Source organism: Phocoena phocoena, chromosome 19 (assembly GCF_963924675.1).
Source record: "Phocoena phocoena chromosome 19, mPhoPho1.1, whole genome shotgun sequence".
Lineage (NCBI taxonomy): Eukaryota > Metazoa > Chordata > Mammalia > Artiodactyla > Phocoenidae > Phocoena > Phocoena phocoena.
The window spans coordinates 52,068,074-52,080,915 of NC_089237.1; the positions used below are offsets into that span (position 1 = coordinate 52,068,074).

At 54.6% G+C, this 12,842-nt stretch overlaps 2 protein-coding genes across 2 annotated transcripts in view; both read right to left on the minus strand.

Moving 5' to 3' along the window:
- Positions 1–5,000: 5,000 nt before the first annotated feature.
- Positions 5,001–6,788, minus strand: MFSD6L (major facilitator superfamily domain containing 6 like). Its single transcript, XM_065898063.1, has one exon. The coding sequence runs from the start codon at positions 6,786–6,788 to the stop codon at positions 5,001–5,003; it is 1,788 nt and encodes a 595-aa protein (XP_065754135.1).
- Positions 6,789–9,686: 2,898 nt separating this feature from the next.
- PIK3R6 (phosphoinositide-3-kinase regulatory subunit 6) overlaps positions 9,687–12,842 on the minus strand; it is a 33,801-nt gene continuing 30,645 nt past the window's right edge. The window contains exons 18-19 of the mRNA XM_065897146.1: positions 10,407–10,519; positions 9,687–9,840 (exon numbers count right to left, since the gene is read on the minus strand). Coding sequence (XP_065753218.1) covers positions 9,687–9,840; positions 10,407–10,519 — 267 coding nt within the window. The remainder of the gene's footprint in view (positions 9,841–10,406; positions 10,520–12,842) is intronic.

Consider the following 12,842-nt stretch of genomic DNA (forward strand, 5'->3'; position numbering starts at 1 on the left):
GTTCCCAGCTTCAAGATCTAAAGGGTCCTCGGGGAGCTGGCCTCACCCTGAACTGGAGCTTTGGGAAGGACCCGGGCCCATGTTTGCCAAAGGAAGCCAGGCGGGTGTTTCGCCGTGTGTTTGGTGCCCCCTGGTGGAACACTTCTGCATTGCGAGCCGACTCCCTTCTTCCCTTCCGGTCCTGGTTTGTTCTCCGCGGTCCCAGCTCATGGCCCTCAGCTTATGGCCCTCGCACTCCATGTGGAGGTAGAAAATGGCCTCTCTGGCCCGAGAGGATGCCTTCATCCCTGGCACAGGGTAGAGGGGATGCAGGAGTCCAAGGTTGCAGCCTATGATGGTTGACATGTGCAGAGCTGGAATTCGGATGCCGCTAGGAGGGAGCTCCCTGCGCCAAAGGTGCCTGCCTGGGGCTCCCCCTTCCACCGCAGACCCCCAACCACAGGCTCGCAATTCCAGCCCCCAGGGACTGCCCCTCGGGTTCATCCCATCACTCCCCTGGAGCCCTGGTTTTGAGGGCAGAGGGTCAGTCTAGGGCTGGGACTTGGGGCTCCATGTGGCCACGCTGCACAGCAGACCAGGGGCTCAGTGCCAGGTTCAGAGAAGGAAATAAACAGTCATTCAGTACATCCCTCGGGTTCCAGGACGCCATGCCGTTCTGCCGGGTGAGAAGGGCCGAGGCTCAAAGGAATGGAACATGTCCAGTCAAACGGCACAATTTGGAAGATCATGGAGGCCAAGGCCCTTGTTTTTCAGACTTGGAAGGTGAGACCTTGGAAGGGTAAGTGGTTTGCCCGAGGGGTCACATCTTAAGCTTCATTTCTGTAACAGAAGGCACCTCACCACATCACCCTCCCATCACAGATCACAGGCTCCCAGGGTCCAGAGGAACTGCAGTCCAGTCCAAACTCATGTCTCCAAGCTATTCCCCAACCAGACTTGAAAAGAGAGTCAGGTTTCCTGAACATTGCTCTGGAAAAGCCCTCTGATTTTGGAAATGTCTTCTGCTCTGCCCCACATCACAAGTATCACCAAACACCCATATCCCTGGTCTCGGTGGCAGTCATCCATTGTGGAAGGGACCTAGCAGGCTTAGGAGTAATGTCTTTTCTGTGTTGTCTTTCATTTTTATGATATAGGCACTGGTTTTCTGTCATTCTGGACTCTGCCATTTCTACAGACTTTTTCCCTCATCACATGGGTTCAAAATTGCAAAATCATCTGTGATCCTTGATATCTCCTTCTTCCCTAACCTCCACATCGTTAGTCAATCAATAACCAAGGGCTATATTGTTGATTCCATCTCTGAAACTCCCTTGCATACTGCACTAGTCTTCTCCGGCTGCCATAATAAAACACCATGGGCTGGGTGGTTTAAACCACAGACATTTATTTTCTCACAGTTCTGGAGGCTAGAAGTCCGTGGTCAAATTGCTGGTGAATTCAGTTTCTGGTGAGGCCTCTCTTCCTGGCTTGGAGACAGTGGCCTTCTTGATGTGTCCTCACGTGGCCTGTCTTGCACTGGTGGAGAGAGAGGGAGAGAGAGAGAGAAAGAAAGAGGGAGGGAGAGATGGAGGGAGGGAGGGAGAGGGAGAGAAAGCTCTCAGGTGTCTCCTTTTCCTCTTATAAAGACACCAATCCCATCGGATTAGGGCCCCACCCTATGACCTCATTTAACCCTGGTTACCTCCCAAACGCCCTATCTCCAAATACCATCACACTGGCAGTTAGGGTTTCAACATATGACTTTGGAGGGGACACAATTCAATCCGTGGCACATATATTGTCACATCATTAGATCATCACATGCTTCTGGGATGCAGCCCCCCTCCTGCCCAGGCAATTGCAATGGTCTGTCCAAAACAGACGTCCCAGCCCTGATGGAGCTCCCACAACCCAGACCCATTGTTCACAGTGCAACCCGCAAGAGAGAGTCTAAACTTTCAGTGCCTCTCAGCTGGCTGGTAAAATCTTCACTTCCGTGAAGCAGCGTGAATATTCAGAGGAAGGACCATGAGATTGGCAGTGGTCAGATCTGGGTTCAAGCTACGTTCCACCATCCAATGGTCATGACCCTGAGCAGCTAAGTCGGTTAACCTCTCTGAGCCTCAGTTTCCCCTGCTGTAAAATGAGCATTTGTGTGGTGAGAATTATGAGCGTGACATGTGCAGGTGTCAGGCGCAGAGCGGGTGGGCATGGTTGAACCTGTGTGAATTCCCTTTCCCTTAGGGTGATATTGAGGGTGTCCACAATCTGACTCCAACCCATGTCTCCAGCCTATTTTCCACAACTCCTCATACAAAATCCACAAGCAAGTTTAGTGTCTTGTCCCCGCCATGCCCCTGCCTGGTTATCACCCGCTACCCTTGTAGAACAGCCTCTCCACTTATCTGAGCCAGTTTCAACACACAGCTTGAGCAGATGGGCCCAAACAGATCTGGTTTTGAGTTTTAACCTTCTGAGCCGTAGCCGCTTCACCTGTAAAATGAGTGGCTGCTCTGACTTAATGAGATAGCTTTGTAGCACAGATACCCTCGATTCTTGCCAGTCTGGGTGTGGGAGCCCAGATGTGTCCCTGAGTCACAAAGGTCACACAGAAAACTACCAACATCGGTGTTTTCCAAGCCTCTTCTAGGGAACACTAGCTCTGAAAGATACTGATTTGTGTACCTGGAAGAAGGTTGTGATACGTGTTATGTCAGGGGGATTACAGGGCCAACAAAGTTAAACAAATTTGTTGGTTATAGGGCTTTCCAGAATCTTTCATTGCTAATACGTATTGTAAGTTTCTAAGAGGTGACGTCATTTACATAATTTCTTAAATTGTTTGGCACTGAATTCTTTTTTAATGCCCCCACGCCCCTCCCTGCTAGGATCAAGTTTTCTGCAAACTCACCTGGGAAATGAAGGTTTAAGTAAGGCTGAGCAGAAAGGTTAATGGCTCATCCAATATTTACTTTCCTCTTAGCCGGAACTAAGATGTGTTAGAACTCAGTATCTCTGATAGCCACGAGGCTGTGAGCTAAGGATTTCATTTGCTTTTAACTTTACGACGCTGAACTGATCTAGTGGCTGGTTACTAGCGGAAAAGTCACACCACCGAGGTCTAAGTCTTTGTGACCCGATCCTTCCTTCAATATGCAGGCCTATTTCATCATCTCCATGAGCTTTTCGCCCAGCATTCAACCATCACGCCTGCCCCACACTTCCTGAAACACTGTTTGAACTTCTCACTTGACATTCAGCTTGTCTTGTTCTGTGTATGTGTTTTCTGTTGGGCCTGCTGGCTGCCCCTTGTCCCTTGGTTCCTGGAAGGCAGCCTCTAAATCCTTGGAATTTCCTGACTTATAAGAGTGTCATTGTTATTTTTGGTGGGTCTCTCTGGACCACACCTGTGTTTATGCTAATGCGTGACTCCGGGAGGGCCCCTGGTTTATGTTAATGAAGTAACCAGTGAGGGACCCTAATGCTAATGAGGTAACTGGGGAGGGGACTGCGGTACCAGAAAGACCAACCACGTGATTAAGTAGAAGTTTGGGGCTTTGCGCCATGTGACAACGGCCTGACTTCTGTTGGGACTGAAGGGGACAGGGGCTGAAGATTGAGTCTCAGACCAATGACTCAATGAACCATATGCTGATGTAATGGAGACCACGGATGCCAGAGTCTCCCGGGATGGCGATGCTCCGTGTATTTGCACACATCCGTGGCTCAGAGGTGGTGGATTCTGACTCCGTGGAGAGAGGGCATGGCCGCTTCACGTTTGGGACCCTCCAGGCCTCACTCTGTGTGTCTCTTCTTTTGGCTATAATAAAACTGTAATCATTTGTGTAGCACTTTCATAGGTCCTGTGAGTCATTCTAGTGAATTATTGAACCTGAGAGGGAAAGTGGGAACCCCAAATTTGTAGCCAGTTGGTCAGAAGTGAGGGTAGCCCTGGGGACCCCCGAATTTGTGGCTGGTGTCTGAATCCAGCCTTGGGAACTGCTGGCATAGCGGAAAATGCACCAGATTTGCGGGAAGGAGATCAGGGCTCTGGAGGTGTTTCCGACAGTGACCCAATGTGTGACTTTCCTATGACTCTGTTTTCTTGCTTGTAAAATGCAGTGAACAGCTTTGATTTATTCATAGGTTTGTTGTGGGAGGTCCAATGGCACAGGCACTAGCATCCCAGCCCTAAGGAGGCTACCGCACCCTCACGGAGCAGATGCAGAAAGTCTCCATGCGCTCTTGAGAGGTGGAGCCTGCAAAATGGGAGTCCAGAGGACGTGAAATGGCTCTTGCCCTCATCTAAGCATGGAAGATGAGTCCAAGGATCCCATTTTGGTGACGCGCACATCTGAGAGTAAGAAAGAAAACCTATTCACCTCCACCCCCTATCCCTCCAAACACACATTACACTTCCCATCATTTTCTCTTATTGGAGACTTAAGTCCCTGGGTGTGAGTGTGGGCACCTGTATATCAGTGGAGAGAGAGAGAGACAGAGAGAAGAGTTTCGGTTCTCATGACCATCCTTACCTGCCCACGGCATGGCTTTTATAGGCTCGGGCTCAAGCCTTAAGATCCACAGGAATGTACACGACTCATCGAAGCCTGCTGCCCCTCCGCCGACTGAGTCCTGCAGTTCCATCGCCTTCCCAGCCCTGTCAGTTTCACCTGAGCAGTTCAGCCGTGGCTGAAATCAACAGCACCGTGCAAAGCTCTTGCAAACCGCATACGCCAAAAAAGAGTGACCACAAAGGGAAATGTTTTGTTTTTTAGCAAATGTATTCTTGCTCCATTATTTTAAAAAGACTGAACAGCCAAAAGTTAAATCTCCTTTTACTACAAAAGTAAAGAAAATCATGCGATGAGATGCTCCCGTGGGGCTTTGGCACAGACATGCTTTTGTCTCCCCAGGCTCCCTGCACTCCTGGCAGGACTCGTGGGGTTTGTCCCCAGCAGGCTAAGTGCTGTCCATCCCTTTGGCTCCTCCCCAGATCAGCGCATCCTGACTGTCTCTCAGCCCCTCCAGTCTGAGTGCTCGTCTCTCATGGCCTTCACAAGCCAGTCCCGTTCGGTCCCCTGCTCAGAATCACTCGTGTCACTGGCCTCCACGGCCAGCAGCTTAGAGTGGTTGATTGTCCGCTCCTGGGGCAGTCTGGACTGGATGGACAGGAACAAGGCCAGCCAGAGCAACAGGACCACACAGCAGGACTGGTAGAGCACAGCTAAGCTGAAGTGCATCACCACGAAGCCCCCCACGAAGCTGCCCAGGCTGGCCCCGACCCCGTAAAAGTGGCCTCGGAACACGGCACTCAGAGGTCTCTCTGTTCCGGAAGTGGCCAGATGCTCTATGGAGGCCCCGACTGCCCACCACAGAGCCCCGTGGCTGACGGCGCTCAAGAGCTGAGCGGGGAGGACAGACCACCAGCTCCAGAGGAAAGAGAAATACAGAAGCTGCCCCGCCAGGCAGCCCAGCCCTAGCCCCACCGTGCCCACCCTGGACAGCTTCCTAAGCAACCGAGTTTTGAGAGGATGAAGTAGAATTTCCCCCAGCAAGCCCAGGGCCACTGAGAAGCCCATGACCAGTTCGGTGCTCTCGTGGTCTTTCATGTGCCAGAACAGGAAGTTCTGCACGGTGCTGGTGGCGGTTCCTATCAAGAAGACAGTGAGGGCGAGGGTGATGAGGCGGGGGTCACCGCCTACGAGAGACAGAGCTTTGACCATTTTGCAGCTGGGCTCCCACCGCCTGCAGACGGGGACGGGAAAGGCAATGCCCACCAGTAAAGCCAGGGTGCTGACCAGTGAGTAGCCGTAGAAGTGCACTACACCCCGGGGGCCATTTGTCATCAGGAAGCAGTCCAGCTGCCCCACCAAGGCTGAGATGCCACACACGCCTGCCGACATGCCCAGTAGCCTCCAGATCCACAGGCTTCTGTAGCGGTCAGTGGCGTCCACAAAATCCAGGTATTCATAAAGGCTGTCATCGGCCACCTGCTCCAGAGGGGAAGTCAGCAGCTCCCAGACCACCATGGAGCCCAGGGAGAGGATGAAAGTCCACCGCAACCCTTCCAAGGAGAGGTCGAGGGCCCCCGCCACCCCCCTGGCTGCCGACTGGTTGGCCGGACTTGCCAACGCCGTACCCCCAGCAAGCAAAGGATGGGCAGGACTGACCACCCTAAAAGCACCTTCCTGGGGAGTATCTTTCACTCTTGAAGTAATAGGATGGAGGAGAACTCGGGATGTGGTCCTGGTTCCTTGGATGGAGCCCACAAAGGAGCTGGGCAGACGACTGAAAGGTTCTTGGCCACTTTCGCCAGGCCCTTCTCTGAAGCCATCGCCTGGGCCGACCCCAGTACTCCTCTCGGCTGGGAGGCTGGGCGCTGGGTAGTTCGGAGCTGGCTCAGGGGCGGAGGTGACGTTCACGGCGAGGGCGACCGCCGGTGGTGGGACCGTGGCGGTCACACTGTGGCTTCCGTTACACGAGCGGTACCCTGGGTCTCTGTCCAAGGGCGGCACCAGGACCATCAACAGGCTGGCTCCCACCGAGCCGAGCAGCGAGCCTATCAGAAGCACCCTCCGCTTCTGGTAGCTTTTGGCCAGGAAGGCACAGAAGGGAGCCCAGAAGGCTGCGATCAGGTGCTTGGTTCCCATGAGGATGCCCACCCAGGGCGCGGCCAAGCCCAGCTGCCGCAGGTAGAGGGTCAGGAACGGGGTCACGCAGGCATCCCGGACCCCGCACACCAGATGGAAGAACCTGGCCACCCCCAGCGCCCTGCCGGTGTCCCACTGGGGGTTGGCGCTCATGGCTGCCCGGCTCCGTCAGACCCGGGCGGATGGAGGGCGCGGCGGGGCGCGGGGCGGGCGCGGCGCCATGTCCCCCGAAGGGAGGCTGGAGCGAGCCGCACGGCACCTCCAGCCGCCGGCGGCGCCGCGGTCACCGGGTCAACGGCCGCCCACCCCCCCACGTCCGGCCATCGACCCGGAAGTGGCCCCGCCCGGAGGGCCCCGCCCCTAAGGGGCGGGGCCGGCGCACCTGCGGCCCGCACCTGCCTCGCCCCACGGCTTTCGCCGCCGCACCTGCCAGACGTGCGCAGGTGCAGGAGGGTCGCGGGCTGAGGCCTGCAGGGTGCGCTCGAGGCCACCCCCAGGGCCCCCGCGTAGCCCACGGTGCTGAGTTAGATCCCTGAACTGCTTCAGGCAAATAAAACTTGGCTGGGGAGGCGCGAGAGTGGAATTCATGATATGCCCCCCTGCCCCGTGTTCTTTAGGTCTTTGCTCATGGGCCGCCTGATCAAGGACGACCCTGTTTCCCTCAGGGACCGTCCCTGTCTACTCGCTGACAAACCCCGCCCCCTCCCCAGACTCCCACTCTCCCCTTCCCTGCTTGTTTTCCTCCGTGGTACGCATCGCTGTCAGACACACTACCGGTTTCTGTTTCACGGGTCTATCTCGTTGATTGTCTGTCTCCATTGGGATCAAAGTGCTATTTTTGTCCCCAGGGCCTAGAACTGTTTGATTGGATGTGAGCTGCCTCTGGAAGAGGCACGACCTTAGGTGACACAGTTTTCTTCAGTGGAGACAATCCCCTGAGAGGGACTGACAGCTGAGGGTGGCCTTGAGGCAGCAGCTCCTCCAGGCAGCCCCGTGCAGCACCCACCCTCAGCCCCACCCCCGGCCAACGTTATGCATGTACTGGATCGCTTTAATCGATACCTGAGGGTGCTTAGTTGTCCGTGTGGGGAATACACACGCCAGAGGTGGTTAGCTAACACTTCATCCAAAAGTCACTCCAGAGGCAGTGAATATAAGCACGTTAACGATCTCAGATCAACGGAAGTGGATTCATTAGTTATCCTGAGAGATATTGGCAAAATTTCGCTGGTGAAATTCGTGGTGTCCAAGTCACAGGGATTGTTTATAATTTTTGGAGGCATCTCCTCCCTTGGTGAACAGGATTAAGAATCCGGAGATTCCAGCAGTCCAGACCTTTTGGAAGGGAAGACTTTACTTTGAGATGGACACTTTACAGCGTCCAGCCACCCAGTGTCCTTGCGTGAATGTTTCAAGTAAGGTTTGTTCGGAGCACCTAACTTGACTGGGGGTGGGGATGCATATGTGAGTAGGCAGCAGAATTTGGTCTATGACGTACTTTCTTTGTAAGCTGGTGGAGAAATTGTTGCGGGAGAAGGCCCAGAGCCCTCACCTAACTCTAACAGCTGGTAACCCCTGCAGCTGTTTATTTCACGAACCTAGTACTTGTTGCCCAAATTGATATGAATCAATTTACATAACCCCAATGACAGAAAAAGAAAGTCTAGCCATGTTCAGATAAACTCACTCAAATTCAGTGGTATCAGTCACTTCCTGTTTAAAACCATCTCCGTTACATTCAGGGCCGTCCCTAGTCCCTCTCCTCCCCGGGCTCCGCAGGGGCAGCTTTGGTGGAGGACCGCACATCCATCAACTTCTCGGTCTTCACCTGTCCAGGGTGGATCGCCACTGAGGGGCAGGGATTTCGCCACGTAGTGTCCATCAAGGTGCCTGCGGTCCACATCCAGGCTTTAGGTTCTGTGGTCCCTGTAGCCACTCACGGCTGCACCTCTTACCTTGGGCTTGTTTGCTTTCAACTACCTGGGGAAAACCGTACCTGCTTCCCGTGCCCACAGAGGCGCTCTCTTTAAGCTTGCTCTTGGGCCCATCTGCCTAGGCCCCCGGGCAGCCCCTCTTACACCATGCCCCTAGGCTCTGAGAACGTGCTCTGAGACCTGCCCCCACTCCCAGGGCAATAAGGCCAAAAGTGAAGTGCCTACCTCTACACTCTTGGGTCCCAAACTTGGAAGGGACTCTTCCATCCCACTGCCACCATCCCCTGGGATTGCCCAGGTGATACGTATGGACCTAACATCTGGATAACATCTGGACTTAACATCTGAACTCAAAAGCCAAGAATTTTGATGTCTTTAATCTCTGGCTCCTCTGAAATGAGCCTGCATTCCCACCTCGGTTCTGGGGACATCTCTGATCAGGAGGCCCTCAGTGAACGTGAAGGAGGAGGGGGCCGGGCAGGTGGACAGAACACGCCAGTGAATGTTTCACCGAGCTCTTACCTGGGCCTAAGCAGAGTCATTAGGTTAGACTACGTAGTGCCTCTGCTCTCTACTAAAACACAAGTATTGCTCGATATAGATGAGAGCAGAAAGACTTTAGTGTGCATTTATTGAATCTGACATTTCCTCTCAACCGGGAGGGACGCCCGCCTGGGAGTGGGCGAGGTGGGCAGTGGCCCGCTAGAGGGAAGGGAACAGACTGGGCTGGAGGGGCTGCCGCTGCCCACGTCCTGTTTGCCCCAGGCCACGGGACAGCAGCTCTCACCTTGGTTTTAAGGGCCGGGTGGGGAGCTTGAGTGGGAGAGGCAGGGATCGGAAATCAACGAAGGAGTGGACACAGGAGCAAGGAGCTGGGCTTTGTGTGCACAGCTCGGCCAGGGCCTCCTCGGCCCTTCGTGTGGGCCCTGCCCCACCGCACCGGCCACGGCCAGCTCCCTGTGCTCCTGGGACTTGCTGGCTTTCAGATGTGGCTGGAAGCCGCCCCAGGGAGCCTTGTTCTAGTCGTTGCTGTGAGTGTCTGGGGCGGGTGGGGTAGTGTATCCTTCCCCTCGGGCCCTCCGCTCTCAGACTCAGCGATTCTGCAGCCCCTTTGGGCTCACTGGACAATGCCAGAGAACGTGTTGATGGGCATTCGAAGGGGCTTGGCCTTGGCTTTGGTCCTTTCTATCTCCTCCTGGTGTGAGCTGAGTCCCAGCACCTTGGATTTCTGGGCCCCAGAACACGGCTCTGGGCAGGGAGCAACCTCGAACCTGTGGGCGGAGAGAGGCCAGCTCGGGAGACCCATCTCAGGGGTCAGATCTGTCTGGGCCTTTTAAACGTAGCCCCTTTACTGTCGGGTATAGACAAGGGGGCTCCGCAGAGGGAAGAGGAAGAGTCAGAAGGAGAAAGGGTACCCTGAGCCTGGGGCGAACGCACGGAGAGGAGGATACGCCTGAACGGGTCACCCTGTGCGCCTGCCTGACCCAAAAACACCTCCCCAGGGGACACCAGTAAGTGTCGTGTTAACTGGGTCGTAGCTGCCACCGAAGGGCAGCCTGTGTTGGGGGCAGTGCCAGCACAGGAGGTTGGATCGGGAGGGCTGCAGGCTGAGCATTTGTAGAAGAATCTCGGGAGAACTTAATCTCGGCTACTGCCCAAGGTCAGCCCATCGTTTGCTCTTCTTCCTGGATATAAGTCATCACCTGAGTCCACACCCATCAGGGATACCTGCCTGGCCCACGATCCACCCCGACAAGGCGTTCAGGGCTCAGGCAAGAGCGGGGGCGGGGCCGGCAGCCGGGAAGCTTTGCCCCAGGGGCACGGAGCCCAGCCTCACCTGGCCACATCCCTGTACGCGCGGCAACTGTCCTTGTCCAGCAACAGTGTCAGCAGCCTCTGGTCCTGGCTTTGGATCTGGACGTTAGCCGACCGGAAGGTGTTTGTCACCGTCTGCAATAGGGACAGCTTGGGGAGCATCACCTGGGTAACGGAGGCCCCGCCAACACCGCCTACCCTGGAGTCCTGTGCGTGTCAGTTCAGTACACAAGGGTCCCGCCTCTCTTCCTGCAGGTGACCCTGAGTAGTGACAAACCCGCATAAGATGCTTCTAGGCAGCCTTGGTCCTTGGCTCTCCCATCATTTCCACGGTTCTTTTTCCCACCTGTTGTCCTTAATTTCAAACACAACCTGGGGTGCTACAGTTAGAGCTTGCCAGGTGCTGAAGTGACCTGAGCACCTCCTTTTTGACAGGCATGTTATGTATGTAATTTGGGGCTACTTCAGGGTTTTTATAAGCCCTGACCCCTGTACTCAGTGTTGGATTGCATACAAAATTATTTCCCTGGGGCAGAGACAGAGGGTCTGGAAAACAGCCACCTCTCCCCATGACTCAGGCTAAGCCTGTACCAGTTTGTACCATGGGGCCAGTTACGTCCTCTGCACAGGGAACCCGGGTCATGGTGTTCCCACCTTCCACACCCACAGCCCTGCGCAGCTTCTCCAGAAAGTACCCAGGAGCAGAGGAAAGCAGCCCCGAGGCAGCCCTCCAACCCGTGACCTGAGGGGGCTGCTCCCGAGAGACCCCTCCTCCTGGACAGAGAATGTAGAGCATCCTGGGCTCCAGGTGGGGCACTGAGGGCCTTTCCGGTCACTGGCCCATAGCACACGTGGATAGCAGCTTTGCATGACCCACCACCACAGAGCATTGGAGTTTCTAGAGCATTAGCCTCCATCTCATTCAAGTATTCTCAACCCCTGGAGTCACCTTTCCACAACATAAAATTAGAAATTCTGATCTAAGTGGTCTGGAGTCCAGCCCCGGCCTGGGCATTTTTCATAAGCTCCCTGTTGTAGGCAGGGCTGATCCACCTTCCTACTGTCAAACAGCAGAGGGACAAACAAAGCCTCAACCTGGGGCGGGGGTGTCAAGCATGTCCAGGCATTTCTGCTGGACTTTTGTGGGGTGGAAGGTGGGTTTGGCGGCCAGGAGTCTATGGGCAGAGTGTGCAAGAATCTCCCGGGAGACTCTCCACCCGGACCACCGGGGTTCTCATCCTGGCTCTGCCACTTATTAGCCGTGTGACCTTGGACGTGATTCTTAATTACTCCGTGCTTTTGTTTCTCACCTTTGCAACTACCTTGTAGGTAGCGAGACAGTACAGAGGTAAAAGGGAACTCGCTAGGGTGGTAAGTTTAGATTTTCAAAAAGCTCACAACCAGGTTATTTAAAGAGGTCATTAAAAATAGAAACCGCGGTAAGGAACTGACTTTGAAAGGGGAAATACATAAAGGTAAATAGGTCCACCCTGGAACCTGAAGCTCAAATACAGAGCTGTCCTGTTGGAAGATCTCAGCTCAGTACAAAGCTCTCAGCCCGTCAGAGCGCTCCTCCAGTGCACAGGCTGCCCCAGAAAAAATGAACTCTGGTCAGAGGTGAGATCCTGCATAGGTGGAGGCTGGATCAGATGATCAGGGAACATCTAGCCCGCTCCTGCTGTGGGCCATTCCCACGGTGGGTGCTGGAAAGACGGCCTGAGCCACGAGATCATGTCATTGACAAGTTTTGCAAATGCTTCAGTGGCTCTGTCCCCAGGGCTCTGGGGAAGCACAGAGGTGGGGTCCCTAGCTCTCCGGGGAGTGGGGAATGGGGAGTGTGGTGGAGGAGGTGGAGGGAAGGGCCTCCTGGGGGAGATAACACCTGAGTTTCATCTTGAAAGAGAGATAGGGGTTACGAAAGGAAGATGGGGAAGAGAAAGGGAGGAACGGGGTTTCAGGCCCAGCAAAGCGCGTGAACAAAGGCACAGAGGAAGGTCTGCCAGTACACTTCCAAATGGAACCGAGCAGGATACTACGGGACCTTCCCCAGACAGACCCCTCCCCCATATCCTCTGCTGTAGCTCCTCTCTGAAGTACCTAGATAACAGTATCTGATGCACATTTCCTGAGCTGTTTTATAGATGCTAAAACCACCACCAAATGGAAGAAATTAACTACTTGATGACCATGAGCACGTAGCCCCCAGACCTACTGGCGCCTAAGGATTGATAACGTTAACCCCTGTGACACCACCCTGTTACCTCGCCATCAACCAATCAGAGAACTGCGCACCAGCTGATCACATACACTGGGACGCCCTCCCCTCACCTGGCCTTTAAAAGCGCTTTGCTGAAACCCATCGGGGACTTTGGTGGTTTTGAGCACCAGCTGCCCTGGACTCCTTGCTTGGCACCCTGCAAAAAACATTGCACTGTCCTTCACCACGACCCGCTGTCAG

Coding starts and splice junctions, on each gene's coding strand:
- MFSD6L (XM_065898063.1), bottom strand. CDS start 6,788: ATGAGCGCCAACCCCCAGTGGGACACCGGCAGGGCGCTGGGGGTGGCC.